At 38.2% G+C, this 27,298-nt stretch overlaps 1 protein-coding gene across 3 annotated transcripts in view; it reads right to left on the reverse strand.

The window, feature by feature from the left end:
* ST8SIA4 (ST8 alpha-N-acetyl-neuraminide alpha-2,8-sialyltransferase 4) overlaps positions 1 to 24,537 on the reverse strand; it is a 142,545-nt gene extending 118,008 nt beyond the window's left edge. For all 3 annotated transcript variants that reach the window (XR_010318976.1, XR_010318977.1, XM_003404996.4), the window contains exons 1-3: positions 24,108 to 24,537; positions 17,329 to 17,460; positions 4,293 to 4,550 (exon numbers count right to left, since the gene is read on the reverse strand). Coding sequence is in view for 1 of the 3 variants with exons in the window: in XM_003404996.4 (XP_003405044.1) it covers positions 4,293 to 4,550; positions 17,329 to 17,460; positions 24,108 to 24,220 (503 nt within the window). In the remaining 2 variants the exon portion in view is untranslated. The remainder of the gene's footprint in view (positions 1 to 4,292; positions 4,551 to 17,328; positions 17,461 to 24,107) is intronic.
* Between the last annotated feature and the right edge of the window lie 2,761 nt (positions 24,538 to 27,298).

The following is a 27,298-nucleotide window of genomic DNA, read 5'->3' on the forward strand; positions in this document are numbered from 1 at the left end:
AGAAACTAATAAAAATGGGGAGAAAGACAAAAATCATTATGATGATAATTTAGAAAAAATTATTAAGGTGAGCAAAAGAGACAGAGCTGAGGTCCTCAGGTTGTGCTTGGTGAGATGATGAGCTGAAAGAAGCCAATGGATACCAAATCTATAAGCCCTCACCCAGTAAAAGATAGAGCAACAGTTGCTCTGTATGTCTAGCAGGAAGGCTTTGCATCCTGCCCTGAGACTTGGTCACCTAAGGTTTGAGATGAGATGATGATCGGAATGGCCTCCCGTGTTAGAGGTGAGGGTGATGTGATTGCTCTCCCAGTCCAGGTGATCAAGAATGTTGCGAGGGTGAGGCTGAAGTTTGTTTAGGGATTTCCACTGATACAAAATGACAGATGATGGAAAATTGTAGTAGAGCTCTTCCCTCCTGCCTCTCTGTCTTTTCTTCCTTTTTTTTCCTTGTTTTTCTTCCTTCCTTCATCTCTTCCTTCCTTCCTTTCTTCTGTGCCTCCCTGCCTGCCTGCCTCTAGCAAATATTTGTAAATATATAGATGTGTCAGGCACTGTTCTGGGGAGTGGAGCTCTAAAAGTGAGCAACACAGATAAAGTCTCCGTCTTGCATTCTAGTTGAGAAGACAAACAATAAACAGATAAACATGTAACACAAAAGAAAAGTAAAACAGGGCAAGGGGATAGTGGCTGGTGGTGATGGGAATAGGAGAGGGGGGTGTTGAAACGGCAGAGAGGACATTGCGAGGTATTATATGCATTATATACAATCAGAGGCCTGAAAGAAGGCGCTAAGCCATACAAAATTATGAGGGAACAAGGGTTCCATGAAGAGAGGCTGGCAGGCACAATTCCCTGAAGTCCCAGATTCCCTGATTTCTGGACTCTGGCAAGAAATTTGTATTTCATTCAAAGTGTAGTAAGAAACTGTTGGACACTTAGAAAAGACTGGATTCTGGGGTAAGAGAGAGAGAGTGCAACTAGCATGATCAGTTAAGCAATGATTGTGGAGTTTTAAGCAAAAGACGATGTTGGCTTAGACTAGGGTGCTGGCAGTGGAAAGCATGAGGAATATTTAGATTCAGGATCTATTTTGAAGGGAAGACATAAAGAATTTGCTTATAAATTGACAGTATGATGCTAAGGAAGGGGTTGCCTATTCGTACAGCAATTACAATTTTTCCATGCCTTTTTACCTTGGAAAATAATTTAAATATGGTATCTGTGTTAGTATGTGGATGTGATGCTGATACTATGATACATATTTACATATGTCTGGGTTCACTGAATGTCTATATTTTAATGGTTTATGTGATGACTTCCCAATCACATGTCTTTTTAAACACTGTTTCTCACCCCTCATCTAAATGTTCTGATTTCCTGTGTGGATAGATTAATACAGGAAAGGCAGCGACAACAGGAGGTAGACTATAGTAGCTTGTAGGTTTACAAGAATGCATGTGATATATGTACAGTGATATTGCAAAGCCACGAATATGTATCAAAATGCTGGCAAACTTAATTTTTTTTTTTTTAAGTTTGTAAACTCTAGTCAAATTGTAAAAGCAACCGTGTATCACAAACTATAAAATACATCTACTCTGAACTGAAACTACTGGCATTCTCTGGGGCATATATTCCTACACAGTAGTTCTCATTTTCATCCATCTGAGGCCTGTCTGCCTCTGGAAAGGAAAATCTCCTGGAAATTCTGAGTAAGAGAGACAGAAGTTGGTCAACTACTAACACATTATTCTCAAAGTTTCTGAAGCACTTTTCCCATACTACTTGGTATTGCTAGTTATACAGGCAAAGAATTTTATCTTTCACATTTGAATATAGAAATATAATGCTCATGAAACCTGCAAGAAGGTAAAGTACCCAGTAATGTACGAAGTGTGAAGTTGAAATGTAATTGTGTAAGAAATGAGCTGTCCACTTAGGTAGTGATATTCTTCCCACTCTACTGTTAAAACATTAAACCTGGGTAGAATGCCAGTATGTTATGCTGCTATTCATAAGATATTCACTGGTCAATTTTTCAAGAAGTAGATCGCTACGGCCTTCGTCCTAATCTGTTTTAGTCTGGAAGCTCTGCTGAAACCTGTCCAACATGGGTGACCCTGCTAGTATTTAAAATACTGGTGGCATAGCTTCTAGCATCACAGCAACACACAAGCCCCCACAGTACAACAAACTGACAGATGAATGATGGTAAAGTAGAAGGTCAGCAAAAAAGAGGAAGACCCTCAACCAGAGACGGATTGACACAGTGGCTATAACAGTGGGCTCAAACATAGTAAGGATTGTGAGGATGGTGCAGGACTGGGCAGTGCTTTGTTCTGTTGTACATAGGATCGCTATGAGTCGGAACCAACTTGACGGCACCTAACAACAACAGAATGACAGTAAGCAACTCTGGTGGCATGTGATTAAAGCTCTTGGCTGCTAACTGAAAGGTTGGTGATTCAAACCCACCCAGCAAGCTCTGTAGGAGAAAAAGCCTGGCAATATGATCCTGTAAAGATTCCAGCCTAGGAAACCCCACGGGGCAGTTTTACTTTATCCTGCAGGGTTTCGATGAGTCAGAATCAACGTGATGGCACACAAACATAACGACAGCAGAGTCAGAAACTAATGATAGACACATGAATCCACTTGACAGTGGAGGTAGATTAAAGATCTAGAAGTCAGAGGATGCAGTAAAAGAAGGTAAACTAGTTTACTGTACATCACTGAGGTTGAGGTTGCTGTAGAAGTGATCAAGAGTAATTCAAGGTCAGCCACATTTGGACCCCATTTTCGTCCAGTCCTAATTACGTTTTAAATTTCTCTGCTTTATACTGCCATGATTTCTACTATGCCTTAAAATCTTTACATGCTAATTTTACCTGCCTTCCAATTTTAGTCTTCAGAAATTCTAGAAGTTTACTTTTTCTTCACAACCATACTTCACACGCATTTCAATCTCCATTTCTTCCACTGTCAATTCTTTCATTGTCATCACCTTTTCAAACATTTTTACCTCATTCACTCTTATCTTTGGACACAATATTCTGTGTATAGCTACGTGTTGACATGGTTTTGCTATCATTCAATTCAATTTAATTCAAGAGTTCAGATTTTTTAAGACTCCACTGGTTTCAAATCAATCTCTGACCCTGTAGCCAACTGAGAAAAGGTAAGACAGTAAAGTCAAATGTGTTCAGTTATATTTGTTGTTTTGGATTTTACTTGCCTGACAGTATTCTACTGTGATTTTTTATTGCTATTATTATTTTATAAATAAAAATTGTTACCTATTTATGATTAATACTTACAAAATTATATTTTTAGATTTAATTTCAAAGTGATTTCTTTCAAGATCTATATACACTTTCATAGGCTATAATCCACCATATCTTCCAGGGACTTCAAGTTCTGGTATTTGCAAACACAACTCAGAGTAGTTTCCTATCTATCTTTATATTGCACTAGTTCATATTTTAACACACATGTTTTATTCACATAGCAAATTATTCTAAGGAACTACTATACACCCCCAAAATTGTTATAAATATAAGAATTGGGAACTGAATACTACTAATATATGTGATGTGATCACATTCCCATTTTTATTGTTGTGTTCTTTTCACTTAAAATAAACCAACATATCAAATATCTGTTAGCTATCAATGAACAACAAACTGATGTGCTTAATCATGACAGTAAACTCAAAAACCAAAATATTCTAACATACTCAAATACCATGAATAAGCAATAGTAAAGCCAGTTTGGCCCAAACTATGAAATACTAACTTGCTATTTTATGTCCATTTAGTTTGATAAATAATTTTCAATAAAAAGTAAAATTAAGCTTCATACATTACATCATTGCATGATGATGTTCATAATCTTTATACAACAAATAAAATGACATGTAACTAATGAATACAGAAGAAATACTAATAAAATATTTTTTTCTGTTTGGGTATTAAATCTAATAAAACCATCATTTGGCCTGTAAAAAACAAAATGCAGACACAAATAAAACAAAACAAAAAACTTGCATGAATCATATTGTTAAAACGAGATCACCTTTCCTTTCAATGATGCAATAATTATGCTTTTTCATTCCAGGGTAGATGTAAACTTGGATAGTACACAGAAAAGTATATCACAGATAAATATTTCTTTGAACTCTCAATAATCTTTGATATTAATATGAGGTTTAAACATTTCTGCCAGTTTGCTATTCCTAAGTAAAATATCTTAGAAGGAATTACAATCTCTAGGAACAAAAGGAAGCTCACCTTATTACAAAATTGTGACTGTCAATCTCCTTTCCACATTCACTATCTAGCAGAATGCCAGAATTTCCAACAACTGCACAGGTCTTAAACCTGCGATTTTTCATTGGTGAAACTTCAGGTAGGAGGCTATGCAGATTATGAGAAATATTTAGCGTCCGACGCCTGTCCAGCACATAGTGTATGACATCACCGGGTTTAAAACTGCTCTTGACCACTGAGACATCTCTTTCTGCATCTAGGAAACGAAGTATGTTCTTCCTATATTTGAAATACAAGCAAAGTTTTCTATTAATAACAATATATCCAAGAATTGATGATGTCATTTACAAAGTAAGATATGATGAACTCTAAATCAGTGATCTACAAATCTTAAATTGTAATTTAAGTAGGTGATAATTAAACCAAAAACTAACCAATTAGTAGATTTTATAGGAAATTAACAATATTTTTAAGAGTCATTTACACTGGGTTTGCTGATGATTTCTTAAGTGTACCTGGTGTTATATACCCATCACCTTCCAGTTGACTCTGACTTATAGTGACCCTATAGGGCAGAGTAGAACTGCTCCACAGGGTTTCCAAGGAGTGGCTGGTAGATTCAAATTACTAACGTTTTGGTTAGCAGCCAAACTCTTAACCATTGCATCATCAGAGCTCCATTCATAGTATTGATACCTATTTTCATCTATCAAATATAGAGAAAAATTAATTTATTTGATAAAATAAGTTGCTATGACTTGACTTTATATAACTAGATACTCTGCTAGCTTCAACCAATTTGCTAGTTATCTACTTATTTTATTGTTATCTAGATAAGAAACCTAAAAAAACTTTAAATCATTTTGAATTGTACTATAGTGAACTCTATTAGAAGGATTAAAATTTCTAATAAATTTATATAAAGTGATCCGAATCATATGTATATATCATGTGAAGAATAAAAGCTATAGCACACTCAGTATACATGAATGTGTTCTTTCAAACTTAATAGCCCAGTAAGTAGGAAGAAGTACATTTGAGGGAAAGGTGGACAGACAGAACATTGAACTATGCATGGTAGAGACCGCTAACTGTTCCTGAGTTCCTTTCTTCCATTTCTTTTAGTATCTGAATTCTTAGTTTTACCTGGACATTTTGAATGCTCAGTTAGAACATTTCTAAGTTTCCCTGGTAGTGGGGTTTGGTCATATGAGTTAGTTGTGGGACATAAATGGATCATGTGCATGACTGTATGAAGGCAAAATAAATTTTCAATTTGTTAGAGTCACCGTAGTTTTTAAAATAATATTTTATTGTGTTTTTGGTGAAAGTTTACACAGCACGTTAGGTTACCACTTGATGATTTCCACATAAATTGTTCAGTGACATTGGTTACATTTATCACAATGTGTCAACATTCTCTTTAATTGTATTCAGCTTATTACCTTTCCAGAGCTCTAGTTTCCCCTGCGCCTTTATTTTCTCATCTTTGCTTTTGAGTAATTGTTGATCTTTTGGTCCCATACTGATGGTTTTTAAGTAGGACACAGCCCTTACAGGTTGCTGTTGGTGTTAGGTGCTATCTAGTCGGTTCCAACTTATAGCGACCATATGAACAATAGAACAAAACATGCCCATTTGTGTGCCATCCTCACAATCTTTGCTATGCCTGAGCCCATCGTTGAAGTCACTGGGTCAATGCATTTCACCAAGGGGCTTCCTCTCTTTTGCTGACTACTAAGCATGATGTCCTTCTCCAGGGACTGGTTCCTCCGGAAAACATGTCCACGGCACGTGAGATGAAATCTCCCCATCCTTGGTTCTAAGGAGAATTTTAGCTGTACTTCTGCCAAGACAGATTATTTCATTCTTCTGGAAGTCCATGGTATATTCAAAATTCTTCACTAATACCATAATCCAAAGGCATCAATTCTTATTTGGTCTTCTTTATTCATTGTCCAGCTTTTGCATGTATAAGAGACGACTGAAAATACCATGGCTTGGGTCAGGCACACCTTAGTCCTCAAAGTGACATCTTTGCTTTTTAACACTTTAAAGAGGTCTTTTGCAGCAGATTTACCCAATACACTGCAATATGGGTAATATCCTTTATTTTATGTGTAACTCTGCTATTTTGCTAAAAGGTGATCTTAGGGGGTAGCTCCATTCTAGGTTTAAAGAATGTCTCAGGGCGATAGCCTCAGGGAGTCCTCTGTTCTCTGTTCCAGTTTGTCTGTTTATATATATATATATATATATATATATATATATATATATATATATATATATGAATTCTAGTTCTGCTCATATTGTTCTCCCATTCTATCCAGGACCAACTATCGTGACTCCTCAAGCCACTGTATTTTAAGGTCTTTTTTTTAATAGGTGCTTAGCCTGTCCCATACCTAATAAAGAAACTGATAATAAATGTGAGAGGGTATAGAAACAAACAAACAAAAGAAAAAAATACACGGCATTTGCTAAGTAGTTAGATGATGGAAAAGGAGAGAATAGATATAGGTGGCTAGATAGCTGATGGCCCTTGGTATAATATAAGAAAGCACTTGATAAAGCTGTTGTCTGCAATAATTTGGGACCCATGCCCTGTATCTAATAAACCAATTCTCTTGGAGAAGAGGTTAAAAAGTGTTTGTATGCTGGTTTATATTTGTTGCTCCTTTTAGCAAGGCATTAAAAGAGGTGAAGTCAGGCATGAAATAGCCAAGTTGCAAGCTGGGATGGAAGGGAATACATCTCTGGAAATGGCCTGTAATCTAAATTGTGTGATAGTCCAGTAATTGGGACATCCCGAATGTTTTTGTACCCCAATTAGCAAGTGATAACACTGTCAATTGGAGACATCCTAGCAGCAAGTAGGATGTTGCCTTACCACCTAAGTTTATAGATTCAAATGACTTCAGGCTAGCTGCCATTAAATAAAGGAAGAGATAGGGATGGCCCAGAATAATTAGAAGACAGCAGAAGATTTAAGAAATGTGTTCAGAAGAAATCAGTGAGTGGAGTTACCTGGAACTAACTAAAAGGAAACGGCCCAGAAGCCTATCGAGTTTTTGAGGGAATTATATTGCCAAAGAAACCACGAACCTGGCTGAAAAAGCCTGGAACTATTTGATCCTCAAGCTACAAATATATACTAGGAAGAAGTAGTCTGAGAAAGTTCTACACTAGGTTGAATGTTGGATATTATTTGCTTACTTTCCCTTACTGCAAATCTTGTATTTTAGGAGCAGTAAAAACATGTCATTATTATAATATTCATGATATAAAAGACATCTTTCCCCATTGCTATTGTTGTCTAAAGTCTATCCCAATTGTGGCACATTATATTAATGAGACAAAATATGGCCTCCTCCCATCACGCCAATAAGAATAATTCTTTCATTCACATTTATAAGACAGAACCTTACTACCAAGTAAGTCTGTAAAATAACTATTTCATGTCTTTCCTTCTATTTTTTTTTCTCTAAATAGGTTAATATGTGATCTAATTAGAAGCCAAGTGGTTGTAAACTTTATTTTGCCAGATTTCATATACAACAGATATGTCCACTAGCGCTTTAAAAAAGAATATACTTTCTGATATTTTCTCAAACATTCAGAAAATTAATTTCAGAAGGAATAGAATTTATCTTAGGGAAAAGCTATACAAATACCTAACAAATAAAAAAAAAAAGTGATAGAAATACTATCAGACAGCTTAAAACTATAGGGTAACAAAAGGCAGATGATAAAAGAAGAGAATTGCCTGTGAAATCAGTAACTACAGGCCATCTGAATTGCAGAAAATTGAGAAATCTTTCATTATATCAACCACATAGTGATTTTTCACAAAAGTTAACAACTAGCACCAAGAGTAATAATATACAGAAACTTTTGCAAATGCTCATTAGCTACTGTTTGTTTAGGGAAAAAAAAAAAGTAATGCGTGACATCTGCTTTTCAACAAAAATTTCCATTTCCTGTGAAAATGATGGGGCTGGATCTAAAATAAAGACTTCACGGATGTGGTCAAATCACCATACTTGATGGTGTTATCATTTTCCTTTGACCATAATTTAAATGGGTTGCTTTAGGTATATTTGAAAGGTATATTCACAATTAATGGCATGTTTGCAAGCTTGAAGTGAATAGATTAGAAGCCCTGATTTGAAAGAAGACTCTTTGGCTTGGAAATCCAAAAGGGAAAATCCCCTGTAGTAGTTTAAAAAGTTGACACTTAAATGCATGACAACTGATAATAAAAGGGGCTTTCCAGTAACAGCAGCTTTGGTGTGTTATAGAAAATTGGCAGCAAAGGTATTTTAAAGCACACATCTTCTAAATTCCTGAGTATAATAAAACACTGTTGATTTATTCAATTTAAGGGAAAATTGATAGGAAAAAGGGGTCTATAAGAGTTTATCAAAGTTTTTAAGGACATCATATCGTCTAAAATATAAAAAAAATGCTTAATGAGACAAATAATTATTAAGTGCAGCTGGTAGTACTCAGTGCACTCGCAGTGGTATCATACAAGCTAAGCGATGCTTTTTTTTTTCTTTAATATAAAGCAGTAAAAGTAAAACTGCTTTTCAAGATAGAAATTACCAATTCACAGACTAATCAAAATACCAAAATGTAAAAAGTTTACAAACAGAACAATTGTTAGTGTAGAATTTGCTTTTTAAAACTGAAAGAGATAAAAAAGGAAATCTTGAATGAGTCCAGTATGTTCTCTTTTTTACACTGAACCAAATTTATAATTTCTATTTTAGGGTTTAAATCTACACATTGAAAATTATCTGAGCTAAGATTCGTGGTGCAGAATGCCAGAAAGACTTAAAATAATTACTATGAATCAGTAATATTGTGACTTAAGTGCTTAATATTTTTTTTGGGAAACAATAAAAAAAGTTTGAGTTTTTCCCCTCTAGCAGGCTGAGGGCACTTTTTAGGTGATAGATGTAATGGACTATAAAAAGTTCTGTGGATTTGCTAAGTCTAGTTGTTGTCCAGACGGTAAATCTATGAAAAAGAAACTAGTACTTAAATATAATTAGTTAAATGTCATTAGAAGCATGAAAAACTACTGTACTTTCATTGAACTGAAACAACACTCTAAGTATCATCAAGGAGAACACATATGTACTTGTTCAGAAAATAATTGATATGAATGAGAACAGCAAGTTAAATAAAATCACTTCAGAAGTTAAAGGGACAGAAAGAAAATTCAATTTAACTTCTAAAACAAACATGAATCAACAAAAGCTAATTTTAAATATGTAGCGTAAGTTTTTGATACGTGGTCAACTTATTACCAGATATTCAAAGCAGAGGATTGTGTTTTCTATGCATGACTTAAGATAACAACAACAAAAATCCTCTTTAGACCTTTAACTGTCATTTTCTAAGCATAATCTAACTTTTGAAACTCCATTAGATAATCAAACACCTGAATTCAGCAACTGTTTTAATGATAAGGATAACCGAAAAAAACCTGAAAATTTGTTTCTCTGTCAGTGGGACTAAAAAACTTAGTCATAACAACTATTTTTTGGCTAACCAATGTTGGCTTAAACTGAAGGGTTGGTTTAGACTGTTCAACTGCCAGGAATAGATTCTATACAGAGACTTTTCAACTGAATTTTCAGCTACAACTTCTCTTTCAGCATCACTCATCATTCGAAATAGCAGCTGCAGAGTCCTGGGGGAGAATTATGTTACTAAACACTGTTTTCACTTGCAAAATGTTAAATATAGCTAACCTATCACCAGGTGCCACACTTTCTTCTCTGCAGGTTTCTTGTCAACGACATGCATACATGCTGTGACAACTAAAAATTAATCCAAATGGCACTGTTGACCCCATCAGAAAGTACTGTGTGACAAACCTTACAGTTAGAATGCAACATAAGTTGAGGAGCAAATTAGGTTAAGCAACGTCTATTAGGAATCAATTTTTACAAACATTACAACAGTGGCTCCAGAAGACACCCTAGGCAACACTATGGGGAGTATTATAATAAAACAGTATTAATTTCATATTTTATGCCTAGAGTCTTTTCAAAAACCACCAGATAACTTTGGTGAAGGGTAAGACAGTACACAATACTGGGGAAGCCAGCACAACTTGTCCAAGGCAAAGTAGTGGAAGCTCCAAAGACACAGCCAAACTCCCTGAGGGACCAAATTACTGGGCTGAGGGCTGTGGGGACCATGGTCTTGGGGAACATTCAGCTCAACTGGCATAAAATAGTTTATAAAGAAAATGTTCTACATTCCACTTTGGTGAGTAGCATTTAGGGTATTAAAAGCTTGTGAGCAGCCATCTAAAATATTCCACTGGTATCACCCAGTCCAGAGCAAGGGAGAATGAAGAAAACCAAAGACACAAGTGAAAAGATTGGTCCAAAGACCTAATGGACCACAAGTACTACAGCTTCCACCAGACTGAGTCTAGCACAACTAGATGGTTCTCGGCTACTACCACCGACTGCTCTGACAGGGATCACAGTAGAGGGTCCCGGACAGATCTGGAGAAAAATGTAGAGCAAAATTCTAACTAAAAAAAAAAAAAAAAAAACAGAATTACTGGTCTGACAGAGATTGGAGAAACCGAGAGTATGGCCCCCGCATACCCTTTTAGCTCAGTAATGAAGTCACTCCTGAGGTTCACCCTTCAGCCAAAGATTAGACAGGCTCATAAAACAAAACGAGGCTAAAGGAGCATACCAGCCCAGAGACAACGACAAGAAGGTAGGAGAGGGCAGGAAAGCTGGTAATAGGGAACGCAAGGTCAAGAAGGTAGAGCATTGACATGTGGTAGGGTTGTTAACCAATGTCATAGAACAATATGTCTACTAACTGTTTAATGAGAAGCTAGTTTGTTTCGTAAGCATTCATCTAAAGTACAATTTAAAAAAAAAAAAAAACCCATAAAGCAAAAAACAAACAAACCTCTCCTGGCCCCCCCCCAAAAAATAACACCAGAATAGACATTTCTGACTATTGGTTACAGGTATTAACCTGGTATAGGAATAAAATGATTCAGAATAGACCAAAAAGCATCAGAGAAATAAAAGCAAGAAGCATAATACTTATTTTACTACAAAAATCACAATAAAAAAAGAGAATCTGAAACAGAAACAGCACAAAATGTAGTGCATATTGCTTAATAGTTAAAACTGTGGAAGATATTTAGTTGCAAAAAAGAAGTTGCTTACAACAGCCAATCCTTCAGTAGAAAATTAGCTCTCCTGACCCCATTTGCAAAATCAATAAGCAAAACAAAACGACTAAAACATATGATCCCATCAAGGATAAATATTTTCAGCCCAGATTTCTATTAGTCTAAAAGTTCCAGTCTGAATAAATTACTAACATGAGAAAACCAAGCCTAAATCACATTTTCATTGTCTTCTGGGCAAATTCATTTGGAATTCTCTTCAGTAAGACAAACACATTATTCTAAACTCTGATTTCCTAGCAAATACTTCAAAATTACTTATTCTACTCATGATTTCTATCTGGGTGACAAGGTCATTCTAGCACTGGTGGTCAAGCAAAGTTAAGGTATAAAGAAAGAAAGAAGGGTCGATCCTAACAATTACATAAAATAAATTTAATGTAAAAACCAAAAAACCAAACCTGTTGCCATGGAGTCAATTCTGACTCATAGCCACCATATAGGACAGAGTAGAACTGCCACACTGCCACACTGGGTTTCCAAGGAGCGCCTGGTAAATTTGAACTGTCGACCTTTTGGTTAGCAGTTGTAGCTCTTAACCACTATGCCACCGGGGTTTCCAAATTTAATATAGCAATGCTAATAAAATATTTAGTTTAAGAACAAACACATTGCAATAAGTAGTTGCCATGTTAAACTTTATTTTCACGATAAATGACAAAATGGCTGAAATAACATGAACAGTCACAAAATCATACCACTTTAAAGAAAACTGTGATGATTGGCTTCTTTTTCACTTAAAACCACAAACTCTCAGTTATCCATCTGTCATTAGTTTTAATAATGTCAGACCATCAGATAAATGCATGAGGCCTTAGAGATTAGCAAAAATCACTGTATCAATTCAATTGATATTGATACAATTTCCTAAAAAAAGTCTAAGAAATGCTAAGTGTTTCATTATTCCTACAAAAGTCAGATAGAATACACAAACTTTGCCTCAAAAGATTATCTCTGTAAGACAAGTTGCCTCAAAGCACTAAAAGAACATAACCTCTAGCTCGTTTAGGGCTTCTGAGTTATGGTCTTATCTGTTACATGAAAGATTACCGAATGAAAAATCCTAAACGGTCACAACCAAATGAAAAGGCAAAATTGTCCCCATATACTTGAAGGAAAGTATTTTTAGTTTACTTTACACTCCAGATCCCCCTTTGATATTTGGCCCAATATTTGGTAATATTTGATAAACAATACCTTTCATTTGGTTATTTTAGAACAAAGAAAAATATAATTTACTCCATAAAAATATATTTTATGGTATGCATTTTTAGTATTAACAAGAAGTATTAACCAAGAAGTGAATTTAGTAATAAGAGATCTAGCCCTCCAGTTGGACAGGCCTGGGATTGAATATTAATTCTGACAGTAACAAGATGCGTGACCCCAGATTAGCTTTTTTTGTTGTTGGTAAGTACTGTCGAGTATATTTTTGACCCATACTGGTCCCATATGACAGAGCAGAAAAATCTTCTGTAGAGCAGCTGGGTGGCTTCGAACCACCAACTTTCAGTTAGCAGCAGAGTGCTTAACTGTTGCTCTACTTGTAATTTATTGAAGTGGAAGATAGCATAAGGATTTTAAGTAGACCTTTTTCTAAAGGAAATCTATACATGAAATAAAAAATTCTGACAGGTAAAAGCACATATAAACTTGCAATTATGTTTAGTAAACCTGCAAACCTTGACCGTTTAAGAAGTTTGATGTATCATGATCCTAAGAGTTGAAAATGTTTTCTCTAATTATGAGGTGATTAATCTCTCCTGATGAGTAGTTAACCCACACATTTCTATATATCCATATTTGGTGTTTCTGCTTTTTTAGATTTCCATTAAACTTATGAAAAATGAGAAAAATAAGAAAGAAAGAAAGAAATAACCCAAAGATGGAAAAAAAAAGTGACAACTGTTGGACATGACCAACTAATTGCTCAGTACAAGGTTCACAGATTACTCACAACCTGCGATGCATCTTAAATGTGTCATTTCTTAGCTTACACTGATAAAGATCAAACTTGTCCTGTCAATAAAATCAAGCCTCTAAGGCCAAGCTAATTATTTTAATTGTGAAGTTAGCAGCAAAATGCATAAACTCTGCTCTAAATCTTGGTGCATCTTCAAAGCACAATGAACTAACATAGGGAACCATCTTTCTTAGACAACTCCCAAGAGGTACAGATGTGTGATGAATATATATGAATCACTTCTCAGTGTACTTATGAAAGTAGCAGAGTGAGAACAGAGCTGAAGGAACTAGTAATAAGAAAGAAAATCATGCCTATAAGTGTAGGGAAAAACAATTTATCTTCAGTGACTGTTTTATATTTTAATGTAAGTATGTAAATAATGTATTAGGAATGTCAAAGAGCACTTTAAGTTTAATGAGATTAAAAAAAAGAAAAATTTGTAAGCATGTTTCAATCATATAGGATTAAAAATGATTAATTCTAATGTCTTAATCAAATATTCCAAAGCTGAGTTTTTAAAACACTTGTAAGGTATACCCACACTCACTCACAGACACAAAGCAATATGGTTCTTCATAAATGCTAGAGATGGGGGGAGCAAAAAAGAACTATGATAACCCAAAATACTCCATGATTTTTTTCCAATATGATTAAAAAATAATATATGTGTGTATATATACATATGTGTATGTGTGTGTATAAATATATATATATATATATATATATATATATATATATATATATGAAACCCTGGTGGCATAGTGGTTAAGAGCTATGGCTGGTAACCAAAAATCAGTAGTTTGAATCAACCGGGCAGTCCTTGAAAACCCTACAGGGCCAGTTCTACTCTGTCCTACAGGTTTTTTTTTTTTTTCGGTTTTATATATATATATACACACATATTTGCAAAACTAAACCAACAATCAAACATTTTCATATTCTAAATTGTTTATTACAGGAGTCAAACTGATAATCCTGGTGGCACAGTGGTTAAGAGCTCAGCTGCTGACCAAAAGGTCGGCAGTTCGAATTCACTGGCTGCTCCTTGGAAGCCCTATGGGGCAGTTCTACTCTCTCCTATAGGGTTGCTATGAGTTGGAATTGACTCAGTGGCAACGGTTTTTTAGTTTTAGTCACTTCCTCTTACAGTCAGTTACGATTTTTATGAACTGTTTGCACATGGTACAATAATAGTTTTACAAATTATCCCTTCCTTGCAAAGAAGTGACAACTTTGTGTGCATTATTCAATATTTACTCAATGTTTATTGTTTACTTCTTTATCTCTTAAGGAGAACCACATAAAAATAGTATTAACACTTCATTCCTATCATCTGCAGTTATAATTGAAAATAGATCACTTTCAAGATATGAACACAATCCTCATTAATTTGTAGAGTTGCAATACTGAATTGTTTCAGTTAATGTATGTTTAACATCCTTAGCTTGAATTTCACCTTAAAAACAGCAAAACATATACCCATATCCATTTTTTAGAAGGGCATGGCAAGATATATTAATTAAGCTATTGCCAATTACTCATTAGATGTTCTTATATTTGATACATCATTTAGCATATTAGATATATTAATTAAGCTATTACAATTCTTCTTTTACTTTACTGTCTTCCATTACTTTCCTTTACCTTTATATAATTGGAAACCCTGGTGGCATAGTAGCCAAGAGCTACAGCTGCTAACCAAAAGGTCGGCAGTTTGAATCCACCAGGTGCTCCTTGGAAACTCTGTGAGGCAGTTCCACTCTGTCCTATAGGGTCATTATGAGTCAGAATAGACTCAATGACAATGTTTTTTTTTTTTCATAATTGGCTTCCTTCTCACCACACCATTCAATTTAATGCTTATCCTTATAGATCGAATAAATCTTTCCTTTTTAAAAAAATTATCCGTGTTTCTCTCCAATCTACTTCAAGAAATATGAATTCTCACTCTACTCTAAACTATACCTGTGTTTATGAGCCCATCTGGTCCCAAACTCTTGTTTTTTCCTTCAAAATTATCTCATCTCTTACAAGGTCCCTAAATTCAAATGTGTGATAGAGGTCTGAGGCAGAGGAAAACACTAGATAAGTAACATTAGAGAAGGGGGCCTCGGGTGTAAAATGTCAAACTAGAGAGGTCACGGCTAGTGTCAAATTCAGCCAACTAGTGCTTGGGAGAAGTCCTATCTGGTTGTCAAATCTTTTGATTTCTCAAGAGTATATTAAAATCTGGAAACCCTGGTGGTGTAGTGGTTAAGTGCTGTGGCTGCTAACCAAAGGGTCGGCAGTTCAAATCCGCCAGGCACTCCTTGGAAACTCTATGGGGCAGTTCTACTCCGTCCTATAGGGTCGCTATGAGTCACATTTGACTCGATGGCACTGGGTTTGTTTTTTTTTGTTGTTTTTTTTTATATTAAAATCTGGACTTTTTTCAGAAATCTCTTGATTTTTAATGTTGGCTTTAAGTTTGTGTTTGTTTGATTTCCTCCATCCAGGTGAAATAAATCTTTCTAGCTGGCCATTTTCTACCCATATGACACCAGTTTATAAACTGTCATCAGACTCTAGTCATCTCCTATTCTTATACTTTACCCACAAATATGCAAAGCTTCCCCTAAGCTAAAAGCAACCCAACATCTACCACTTGACATTGCCATGGTTTGATTTCCTGTTTCCCTTTGCAATCACTTCCAATTTTTTAAAAAACAAAGTAGTCTAGTTTACTGCATTTCCTGACACCCATTTCTCTTTAATTTCCAGACACCCTCTCAAGTAAATTTAACTCTGTAATGAGTGCCTGTGGTGCAACACATTAAAGTGCTGTGCCTAATCTAAATATGAGTGCAGTCGACTCTTCAAGTTGCTTTCAATCTGTATACAAGAGGAACGATTCAAGAAGTGAGTAGGTGAAAACCCAGGCAGATGTATCCTCACCCTATCCTCTTAACCACTATGCTACTCTTACAAAAGCTGTGTGTTAATAGCCAATCACTGAATAAGTAGCATTTTGCCAATATGAGAATAATGTGATGATTTTATTTTGTAAAAGATGTGTTTTCTCAAACTTCTAAGGAGATTTGATTTACTGAAGTGCTCTAGTTTAGACATAACCAACACAACAATGTAACTATAGAGAAAAATGATCTGCTGTCCTCCTCCATAGTTAGGAAAGTCTGACTCTAACTTTTTTACTATTAATATGTTTACCATAGAAGAACATGAGACAGGATGGATATATACAGACATTGGGTTTGATTTAATGAGTTTGTTTCATTTCTCAAATGCCAACATCTTAGAAAGAAATGGCAGTGCTCTAGAAATCGTATTTTCTGATTTTTATCCACTTGGGATGTAATTATTGAGATATTTATTGTAGGAGCTCACATAGACATACACATCCGTAGGATAGACCAAATTTATTTACAATTGTCAGAAAAATAGGAACTGAATAAGCTTTATTTTCATCTAGTATGAGAAAACACAAGATCAGAATGAAGAATCAATAGGGAAGTTAAACATAGTCCTCAAATTACATGTCCATCTTGAGTAACTGAGTAAGAAAAAGAAGTGTGCTAAATATTAGTACTCTGCTGAATATTTTATTCCATTAGCATAAACACATTATATTCAAAACTCATATATTCATCCTTAAATTTCTGACCGTATAATGATTTGTTTTATGGATTCACATCCCTCAGTGAGCAATGTTAAATAGAGTCGGTTCACTCTTTTATTAAAGTATTCATACTTAAACTATAAATCAAGCGTTCAATATAATTTTGCCAAGCCCAACATATTCTCGAACATGATGTGAAAGTTATTATGTCTTGTTAAAAGAAACTCACCTTATCTCCAGGACCAAAGAGGAATTGATTTTCCAACCTTCTACAGAGTGCTGGAAGATTGAAGAGCCAGCTTTTCGAATAATTTTATCAGAACTATTGACGAGTGATCGACTCAAACACAATTCGCCATCTCTGAAACAAATAAAATTAAGCCAGTGTTGTGAGAATAAGAAGTGTTTAGTTTAAGTAGCATAAAAGATAATTTATTTACATTAGTGATGAAAAGTTACAACTTAGTCTATATATTAGACGGAGGGGTATGAACACGATGAAGGGTATTATAATGATGAAGTGAATATAAGTGTATCGAGATAAGCACCTATACTAATCCTTTTTGAAATGAGACCATTTTCAAATAAAGAAAAGGCCTCTGGGGTACGTAAAGAAAAAAATCTTATCAAAGCTCTGTTCCCCTCTCATGCCATCCCTCCCCTCCTCCACTTCCCTATTCAGACAATAGAGACAGGATGTTTGGTCAATTCCCATGCATCTATATAATTGTTACATACAAGACTGTAATTTTATTTTCCCAGAAGACATTGAGGAATAATGGCAAGAGCTTTTGTTTTGGAGTAAGAAGACTTTGGAATATCAGGTGACCTAGGCATGTTCATAAATCTACCACTTACTAGCCCATGTGTCCTTGAGCAAGTCATATGCTTATTGCAGCCCACAGTGGCCTCACCTTACCCTGAAAATGGCAATAACATTACCTAATGACTTTGGGAGGATTAAGTGGGACTCTGTAGGTAAAAGTCATTTAAAACTCACTATTGAAGTGCCAATTTTTAAAGCTGCATTAGCCCAAAACATCTCAACAATGAGGATGCTTCCCTGAGACCTGGTGGTGGTGGGGAGATAGGGGTTGTAGTGGGAAGAAAGCTCATTCAATAGTCATTACTATTATTTGCTACTACATTGAAAAATTAACTGTGCTACCCCTTTCAACCAATAGGGTCAGGCTAGTTTACCATGTGGCAATGTTGGTTGCAGGTGTACTGGCAGCAGGTAGTGATGATGGTGATAAATATCTGTAATACCATTTCTATTACTAGGCCATTTACAGCTGAACAAACGCCCTGCTCAATAGACTATTTTTTTGAAATTCGTAGGTGTGAAGGTCCCTGGGTGGCACAAGTGGTTTGCAATCCAACTGCTAACCTAAAGGTTGGTAGTTCAAACCTACTCGTAGCTTCTCAGGAGAAAGTCCTGATGATCTGCTCCCATAAAGATTACCTCCAAGAAAATCCTGTAGGGCAGTTCTACTCTGTCACACATGGTGCTGTCATAAGTCAGAATCAACTTGTTGGCAACAGGTTTTATGGATCTGGACACAGACTCATACAGTCAAAACACTGTTTATGGCATATAAACAAAAACTAAAGCCCCTTCATGTCAGTTATTAATTTTTTAGAATCTCAAAAACATGGTTAAAAAGTAACATGACTCTTTATGCCTTACAAAATCTGAATCTGTGTTTATTATGAAGGCAATTCTCTCATACTCTCAAAAGAAGTCGTGTCTGTCTGCTAGCTGTTTGATGAATTGTAATTGGAAGCTTAGAGTCTGATATTTTCATTCACATTATTTTTCTAAAATGTGGTTTAAATTTGAAGCAGCTCAAAGTATCATATGCAACTATCCTCTGTGAAATTTAAAACCTTATAAAATTAATATTTTAAACTATCCTACTGATGAAAATGATATATTTGCATGCCAATATATGGCTAATAATAATCATTTTACAGAGGTCATTTAAGATACAAGGAAACATAGGGTGCAATTTACTATTCAGTGCCTGAGAAGTCAATTTTTATATTACATGTCTAATGATAACTGCACATGAATGAAAATGTGGATAAAGGAAGACATTAACCTTCACACTTTTGGAAATATACCTTCAAGATCACCAACACAAACTATCACCATTTCTACGGGTGGGAATCTTTCCAACCTTCATCCTTTAAATAACTGTAAATACCATCTTTTTTCTAAGCACTTATTGCTATGATTATAATAATTATTTCCACCATCAATAAACTCACAGGAAAAGTAAAAACATGCATGGGCTCAATTTTTTTTTTTTTTTTTTTTCCGTCTGTGGAAGACTTCTTTACTGACTTATGTGGATACAGATACATGTTTTCCATGGCAGAATGATTGCTATGGTCTACTTAGTATAAGGACCCTTTTCAGAACCCTTTAAGATTAAAAAGAGAGGTTTACAAAGGTTAAATCTGTTCTATGACAATGAAATGTTACCTGTTACTGTGCTGTTTGAATTGTTTCCATTGAACTGGTGTTAGGCCAAATTTCAGACTTTCACCACTAAAAAACTTGGAATAAAAGCAGCTGCAACTATGCACACTTCTCCTTCCTATAGTTAATGAGATTCACATGTGAGAGGGTCAGGGTTCCTGCAATCTGAGGCTCTAGAGCAAATTTCTTTGTATAAAGTTAAATGGGCCCCAGAGGATTTTTCACTTGTGACTTTGGTAGTATTCCGTCTTAGAAAAACCTTTTCCTTCCTGTGAATACGAGGAATGAAGGATGTTACCACCCCTTACTAGTTTCTCATTCCAGATAGGACATGACTTGTAAATAGCTGCACTTAAGACATTTCTTGCATAGGCCTACCCACAGCAATATTCAATATAAACTTTTAAAGAAAAAATACCAAAACACATCCAAGGAGGCACAGAGCATAAAGCAATATATTACAAAGTACTCCTGCTTCTCTGGAGCTACAAAAAATCCACTAAGTCATCTACGGGATACTAGTGTCAGGAGCTAATCATTAGTTGTAATTGTCGGTGGTGTTATTGGGTGTTGTTAAAGTTCTCACCCATAGCAACCTTGTATACAACAGAATGAAACGTTGCCTAGTACTGGTATCTACAAATACTCTTCTCTTTGAAATATGACTTGCCAAGTATCACCACAATGTATTCCATTAAAGCTGCAGTATAAACCAAATATGATTAATTTCCTCTAATGAAAGTAGGTCCCCAATGCTTCAACTGCTGAAAACTCTTCAGGGCTTGGCTCCGGAATGGATGTGTTCCCTTGGGACTAGGTTAAACTCCCTTCTTAACATAAAATTTTAAATGTTATTTAAAAGAAAGGAACGTGCATCAAACTAAGCCTGAACAAATCTGCAGGCAATTTTGTGTTTTTATTACCTAAAGGTCAAACAACTAAAAATAAGGATGAGATGTCCTACCTTTACTTACTACTTATGGTTTTTAGTAGATTTCTAAATGTGACATGCGAAGTAAAGTATAAATTCTGGAATTCCTGATTTACAAGGGTGGCTCTACCCTAAAACAGACTGCAACTAACTTTGCTGATAATGATAATACTTTAAGTATGAATGCTTATCTCCACTGTCAATTCCATCATAAGTTTTAGAACTAATACTATCAAAGAGTTAGTTCAGACAAGCTAAAGTGCATAGTCAAAGACAAAGAGAGAGAGAGAGAGAGAGAGAAGGATCTCCAGACAACAAGAAAAACAAGTTAGTTTAAGATCCATTCGCGGCCAACCAGAGAAAGAACACATAGCATTTTTTAAGGAATAACAACCCAAACAAATATTTGTATCACATATTAAAGTTTATAACACACTTTCACATTTATTTCATTAAATAAGCATATTCACAAATTTTATCTGTAGGATCCTAAGTTAACATATTTCCATTTATACCCAAAAGAATACACAGAGCCAGTGAAATTATAAGGCAGTTGTGAGGCAAAAGTCATTGCTCTCATTAAGAAAAACTTTGTCAGCCACATACAGACCACTTAATACTCTCATTGCCTTTTGAGTTAAACTTTACACTAGTCATCATTCCAGGCACTTAATAGGTTTGCGTGGAAGAAAATATCAATTTTAGATGCCCAATAATTATTACTTGACCTGTTCTCAAATAATTCCTAATTAACACAACAACAACAAAAATGCTGTTAGTGTATCTCTGGAGATGTGGGTGGTTGGTGGAAAAGTTGTGCTGGTGTTCTCTCTTCTTCAGTTTGTAAAGCATGATGGCTCAGTATAATACATAAGAACAGCAATACTGCACTAGCTCTAGTTGGGGAATTTTAATTGGTAAAGGAACTGCATATTGCAAAATCGGTAACAGGGAAACTAAATATGAGTCTAGAGAGATGTTCTAAGATTCGAAGACTGTGGAAAACCCTTAATTAAACCTACTTCCCACCCACAAGGCACGCAGTGCCCCCCAAAGGCCAGAGTCTTCCTCTTTTATCTCACTTTTGAATTTTGGTCCTGGCCCGGGGTTCCGGTGCCAAACCTCCACTCTAATTCACTGTCTCAAAACTGGCTTCTCCATATGGCTTGGTTAGAGAGTCATGAGATGATTACATGGTTTGATGAGTCAACTCTTCCCACCAGAAAGACTATTTGGGAGTTGAAGTAAAACCATGAGCTTGGATTACAGGCTTTTCCCACTGAACGTTTCATCCTGGGGGAAGAGGGAAAGAATGCTCAGGGGAACTAGCTGTCCCTCTCCCAGCACTACCGGCAGCGTCAACTCCAAGGTCTCCAGAAAAGCCCGGAGGTATCCGCGGTAGCCAGGTCGCTGCTAGGCACGGTAGAAGCACAGCTTCGGCAGCCAGCTCTAGCCTGGCCCCGAAGGACTGTAATTGCCCGCTTTAATTAAGGCGGAGGAACTGGATTTCTGGCTGAGTACTGAAAGTTTTTTTTTTTTTTTTTTTAAATCAAGGCGGCTGGGGAGGGGTGCTGATTCCTCCGATGTTCTCACTCATCCTTTCACCCTTTCCGACAGATCTCGATGAGGAGGGGGACAGAACCGGTGCGCACCTCTCTTCCTGTTTGGTTAACTCAAGCGCCCGCCTCATGCTCTCTCAAAGGAGCTGAGAGGAAGCCGCCGCCCAGCCCGAAATGGGTGCGAGCGAAAACCCAGCCAGGCTAGTCCAACTGCCGCGCCCTTGCCTGTCTCCTCTTCCTCTGCGCCCTGGGCTGAGTCCACCGGCCGGCGGCGTCAGGGGAAGGGTCACAGGAAAATTGTCGCCCTTGAATTGCAGTGTCCCGGGTCTGCTTTTTCTCCCAAAGGGACCCAGGGTGCACTCCTTACACTGCGGACGGTTTATAGAAGCCCGAGGAGAGCGCGAGGGCGACGCCTGGCGCCCCCTCCTGCCTCACAGGCCCCGCCCACTCCGGCTCTCTAGGGACCCCAGCCAAGGCCCGAACCCTCAGCGCACTGTCGAGGCTTGGAGGTTTTATCCAGATTCAGGTTTATCCTTAGAGCCTACCAGCCCAGAGGGGAACAAAGAGCTTCGACCCCCAGGTCCCTGCCTCCGCCTCTCACAGAAGCCCCCACGCGCCCATTCATCACCTTCCTAAAGACCTCTTTGTCTGCCTGGGAAACACAGGTCTATTGGAGATGCCCACACTCCGCCCAATAAAGCTTCTTTTCTGACAACTGAGCGAGACCGAATTTTCAAACCACGCATCCCCTGCGCAATCTCATACGTTTCGGCATTTTTTTTTTCCCCCAGAATAGACTATTTAGAGATTTGTAGATTCACAACGACCACCCAGCCCATTCCTCATTTTCTTTTTCGTTCTCTTTCAGTCCCTTTCGACTGTACTTCTGCTGTTTTTCTTTCCTATTAAATAGCAATTCCTTCTGTAAGGATAAACCCCTCGTCCTGCTCACTTAAATGCTCATCACTTAGGGAGGACCAGGAATATTAAGCAATGGAGCGCATGAAGTTTAAGGATGTGTTTGTATGTGATTCAGCAGTTCTGTGACACACACACACACACAAACACACAATGGCAAGGGGCTCTCTCTTATTTTAATAAATGTCTGGGAAAAAATAGAAACCAGCCGAGCGTCTCTGCCAGTGAGGAGTTTCCGATAGCAGACGCCTCCGGATGAGGGAGGATTTCCGAAACAGGACTTTGAGCAGAGTTGACAACCAGGTTCACATCCTCAGAAAACCTTTCCAAGCTTTATCAGCAACACAAAGTTGCAGCCACCTCCACGGTAAACTTCAAAGTCACATAGGCCAGGGGGGAGGAAGGAAGGAAGTGTGATATTTAGAAAACGTACGGGGGAGGGGGGGGGGAGAGGAGAGGGGCAGTCCTGAGCTCATCCAGACAAACTAAAGAAATAGCAAAAATATAGTCTGTGTGAAACAGTACCAGTTACTAAAGATACAACCATGCCGCCCATGCATTTTACCCATGCTTCTAGCCAAGGAAGAGCACATAAGGTACTGGAGTTCCTAATTCCAAGTATGAAGCGCAGCTCTACCCAAAGCCAGAGAAGAGTAGAGAAACAGAGGAGACAGACATTCCCTGCTTTCTGGGTTTTAACTTCAGCCTTTCAAGCAACCAGCTTTCTCTAATGTTTCCCTGGAGTGATAAGGCAGAGAAAGAAAGAAGGGCAACCGGATGGTGAATAAAGACATCTCCTTTGAGTTGGGCCCAAGGATTAAAAGGACAAGGGCACACGTTCTTTGTTGACACTTCTGCAATGACTTCTCCTTTGGCTTGGCGATCCCTCGACCCCAATACAACTGTCACCATTACCGCACTGGCAAGTTGAACTCATATTGGAAAAAGCGTGGAGGACACACACCTCAACAACAGCCTTTGTTATTTAATTCAGAGACTAAGCACACACAAGCTCACACACAAACACACTACCCCAACCTTTACCGTCTATATTCTCATTTCATTCACGGCTTGACTTTTTGTCATATCCTGAAATGAAGCTTTGCATTTACCCAATGAGTTGCGTTTCCTGGTGCTCCTCAGTTCTTGCTATTTCTTTTGTCTTATAAAAGATCAGGAGCAGACTTATCGTACAGATTGTCCACCTCTTCCTGACGGAGCGCATCTTGGGTGCCCGGGACAGTCCTGGTGGCTCCAGCTCCCACACCTTCTCTGGAAATAAAGGCTCCGTTTTTGGGTAGATACAGTCTAGGGGGTAAATCTGTAAAATGCGGAGAGAGCGTGGAGCCGGATCTCAGGAGCAAGTCGCGAGGGTACGCGGCGGCCGAGCTCGCGCTGGTCCTCACGCGCTGACTAGTGCCCGCCCGCTCCGGGCTCTCCTGCCCTGCCCGGGTCGCTCAGTGCCGCTTCCCTGGAGCTCAGGTTTCTTTTCAGATGAGCTACCTTGTGCTTTGGAGGTGGTGGCCGCTTCTGCAGCTGGGCTCGGGGGCGTCACTGGCCCTTCCCTCTTTCTAGCAGGGAAATGATGAGCAAAAGCAGCCAATCGCTGGACTGAGGGGGCGGAGGCTGCTGTTGCCTCGCGTTGCGGGCAGCTGCCTGCACAGTGCCAGAAGAGGAAGCTCACTGTCTTACCCATACTCAAACAACACACACACACATACACACACACACATGCACACATCTACTCACGCACACACTCGCACACACATCTCTTGGAGAGCCCAGCGCTCCAGGAGCTCAGGCAGCCCTCCTGGGACACCAAAGCTCCAGCTCCCTGAACCCGGGAGCGCTGAGATGCTCTGTCCACAGGAGCGTGGAGATGACATCTCGGCTGGGGACAGATTAGAGTTGCGTCTTGTCCAAGGAACGCTTAGGATAGAGCTGTGGAAAAAGGGCTGAAGGGGTACCTTTGCTAATCATACACACCGGCGCGCACAAGCACGCACACGGTTATGCACACCCTAAGAAGTAGAGTGAAACCGGATAGGGCGAGTTTAAGAGGCGGAGGACGTTTTATATTTCGTGCACAGCTAATCTGGAATTACATGTGTGAACAGATCAACCGACTGTACACCTACAGTGGATCGTGGGTGATAACCTCGCTTTGCTGCAGGATATCAAGTGACGACAGAGGCATCGCTAGAAACTTTGTCTATTTATGTGACTTTCTTTCACTGTCTTTTGGAAACTCCTCACACAAAATCAAGGAAACTCTAATCTCATTGGGGATAAATAGGATTCGGGGGGAAAAAAAGGCAGCTACCACTGACCTCACTTTTAAAAGCAAGCCCGCCCACACATTCATAGGCGAAGGAAGGAAGGTAGGAAGATGACAGACAGGAGGAAGAGAAAGCTCCTCTCCAAAAGTCTCAATAATACTCACTTGAGCCCTGGTTTTCACCCTCGCTTCAAACCCTGGTGGCGTAGTGGTTAAGTGCTGGCGCTGCTAACCAAGAGGTCGGCAGTTCAAATCCGCCAGGCACTCCTTGAAAACTCTACAGGATAGTTCTACTCTGTCCTGTAGGGTCACTGTGAGTCGAAATCGACTCCACGGCAGTGGGTTTGGTTTGGGTTTTGGTGTCCTCCCTCCTACTGATTTTATTTTATTTCATCAGAAAGCCATTGGCCTGGCCTGAGCTCTTTTCCAGTTCTGAGTTCTAGACTACAGTCTGAGTTAACCTCTCCACCGTTCTTCGGTCTCCAGAGGGAAGTTTGCTGTGCCCTTTGTTATATCCCCTGGATTCTGCTCATTATCATGGGCTGGTGGGGGTGGGGTGGGGAGGCACCCCTACAGTGTAACAGTGCTTGGAAGCCAGGATTTCCCCCTTCCACAAGTGCAGGTCCCAAGCTTCCCCTCCCCCAGGGCCTCCCTTGAATTCCTGGTCTCTTCAGATAGGGCAGTGGTTTAGGTGGTCAACCACCCGTGGCCCGGGGAGTTTACAACTCCCCACACCTGGAAATGGTGAGGCCCGAAACCAATCCTCAGCTAGCGGCGGATGGGAAGAGGGGTGTTCTGAGTTACTACACAGCTTGAAATAGCAACTATGATACCACTAACTTTGGTTAAGAAGCCCTAGGTCCCGGTCAACACTTGCCATTCTTTGCCTAGGATTCAGGAAGTTAAGAACCTATGAGTTCTTGAGTTGTGCGCTGCAGAGGAAACTAAGGGGTTGGGTCTAAAATACTCCAAGGGACAAGTAATTATAAGCCTTTATTGACAATACAAGTGGCCTGCTGGGAGCCTTTCCAGTTTATTGACGCCTAGGCAAATTCCGCTTGCATTAATGCATTTCTATTACACTGATTTCTCAACTAGCAGAAGCTGTAAGAATAAAACAAATTATTAAGTTAAAAGGAAACTGGGACAAGGTTGGTGGGGTTGACACTTGGTTAGGACGCTAAATTCTTTATGTTAACTTTCATTTTTTAAATAGTAAGTAAATTTATATTGGATTTAAAATAAAACACCATTGTCTAAAGGCCATGGAGAAATACACAGATCATAATTAAATGCATCCAGCATTTCTTAAGCAATCACCACGACTCAACAATGTGTGGGGTATGGGAACACAAAGATCAATAAAATATAGCACCTAACCAGACACAAGGAAACCCTGGTGCCATAGTGGTTAAGAGTTATGGCTGCTAACCAAAAGGTCAGCAGTTTGAATCCCCCAGACACAACCTGGAAACCCTAGGGCAGTTCTACTCTATCCTATAGGGTCGCTATGAGTTGGAATCAACTCCACGGCCAAGGGTTTAACCAGAGGCGAAGCTCATTTTCTCAGAAGGGAAACAGATTTTAAAAGAAATAAGCTGCAATATGGTATTTGAAGTATGTACCTGGTATCTGGGTAAGGTCTTGGGTTACAAAGATAGAGTGATTACATCCTTGGGAGCAAGAAGTGGGGGCTTCCTGGGGAAGGGAGCACAGAGGCTTAGGGTTTTATAAACGACGGAGTAAGCTAGGCAGATGGAAGGTAGAACATTGTAATCAGTGGAAAAAGTATGTACAACATCAGAGAGGAATAAAACACTGGTGCTTTGGGAACTTTGAAGCAGTTCAGTACTATTAGAACAGGAAGCAGGAAGGAAGAACACAAGAAGTTAAGTTTTCAGGGTGATCATAACACACTACAGCTACATTGTGAACTGTCTTCTCTAACGGGAAAGCCTAGAAGGAAAAAATTCTTCAAGAGGAAAGTGGGTCTCATTCATACAATAAACTTTAAAACAGCATAAA

The sequence above is a fragment of the Loxodonta africana genome, chromosome 2, assembly GCF_030014295.1.
Source record: "Loxodonta africana isolate mLoxAfr1 chromosome 2, mLoxAfr1.hap2, whole genome shotgun sequence".
NCBI classification, from domain to species: Eukaryota; Metazoa; Chordata; class Mammalia; order Proboscidea; family Elephantidae; genus Loxodonta; species Loxodonta africana.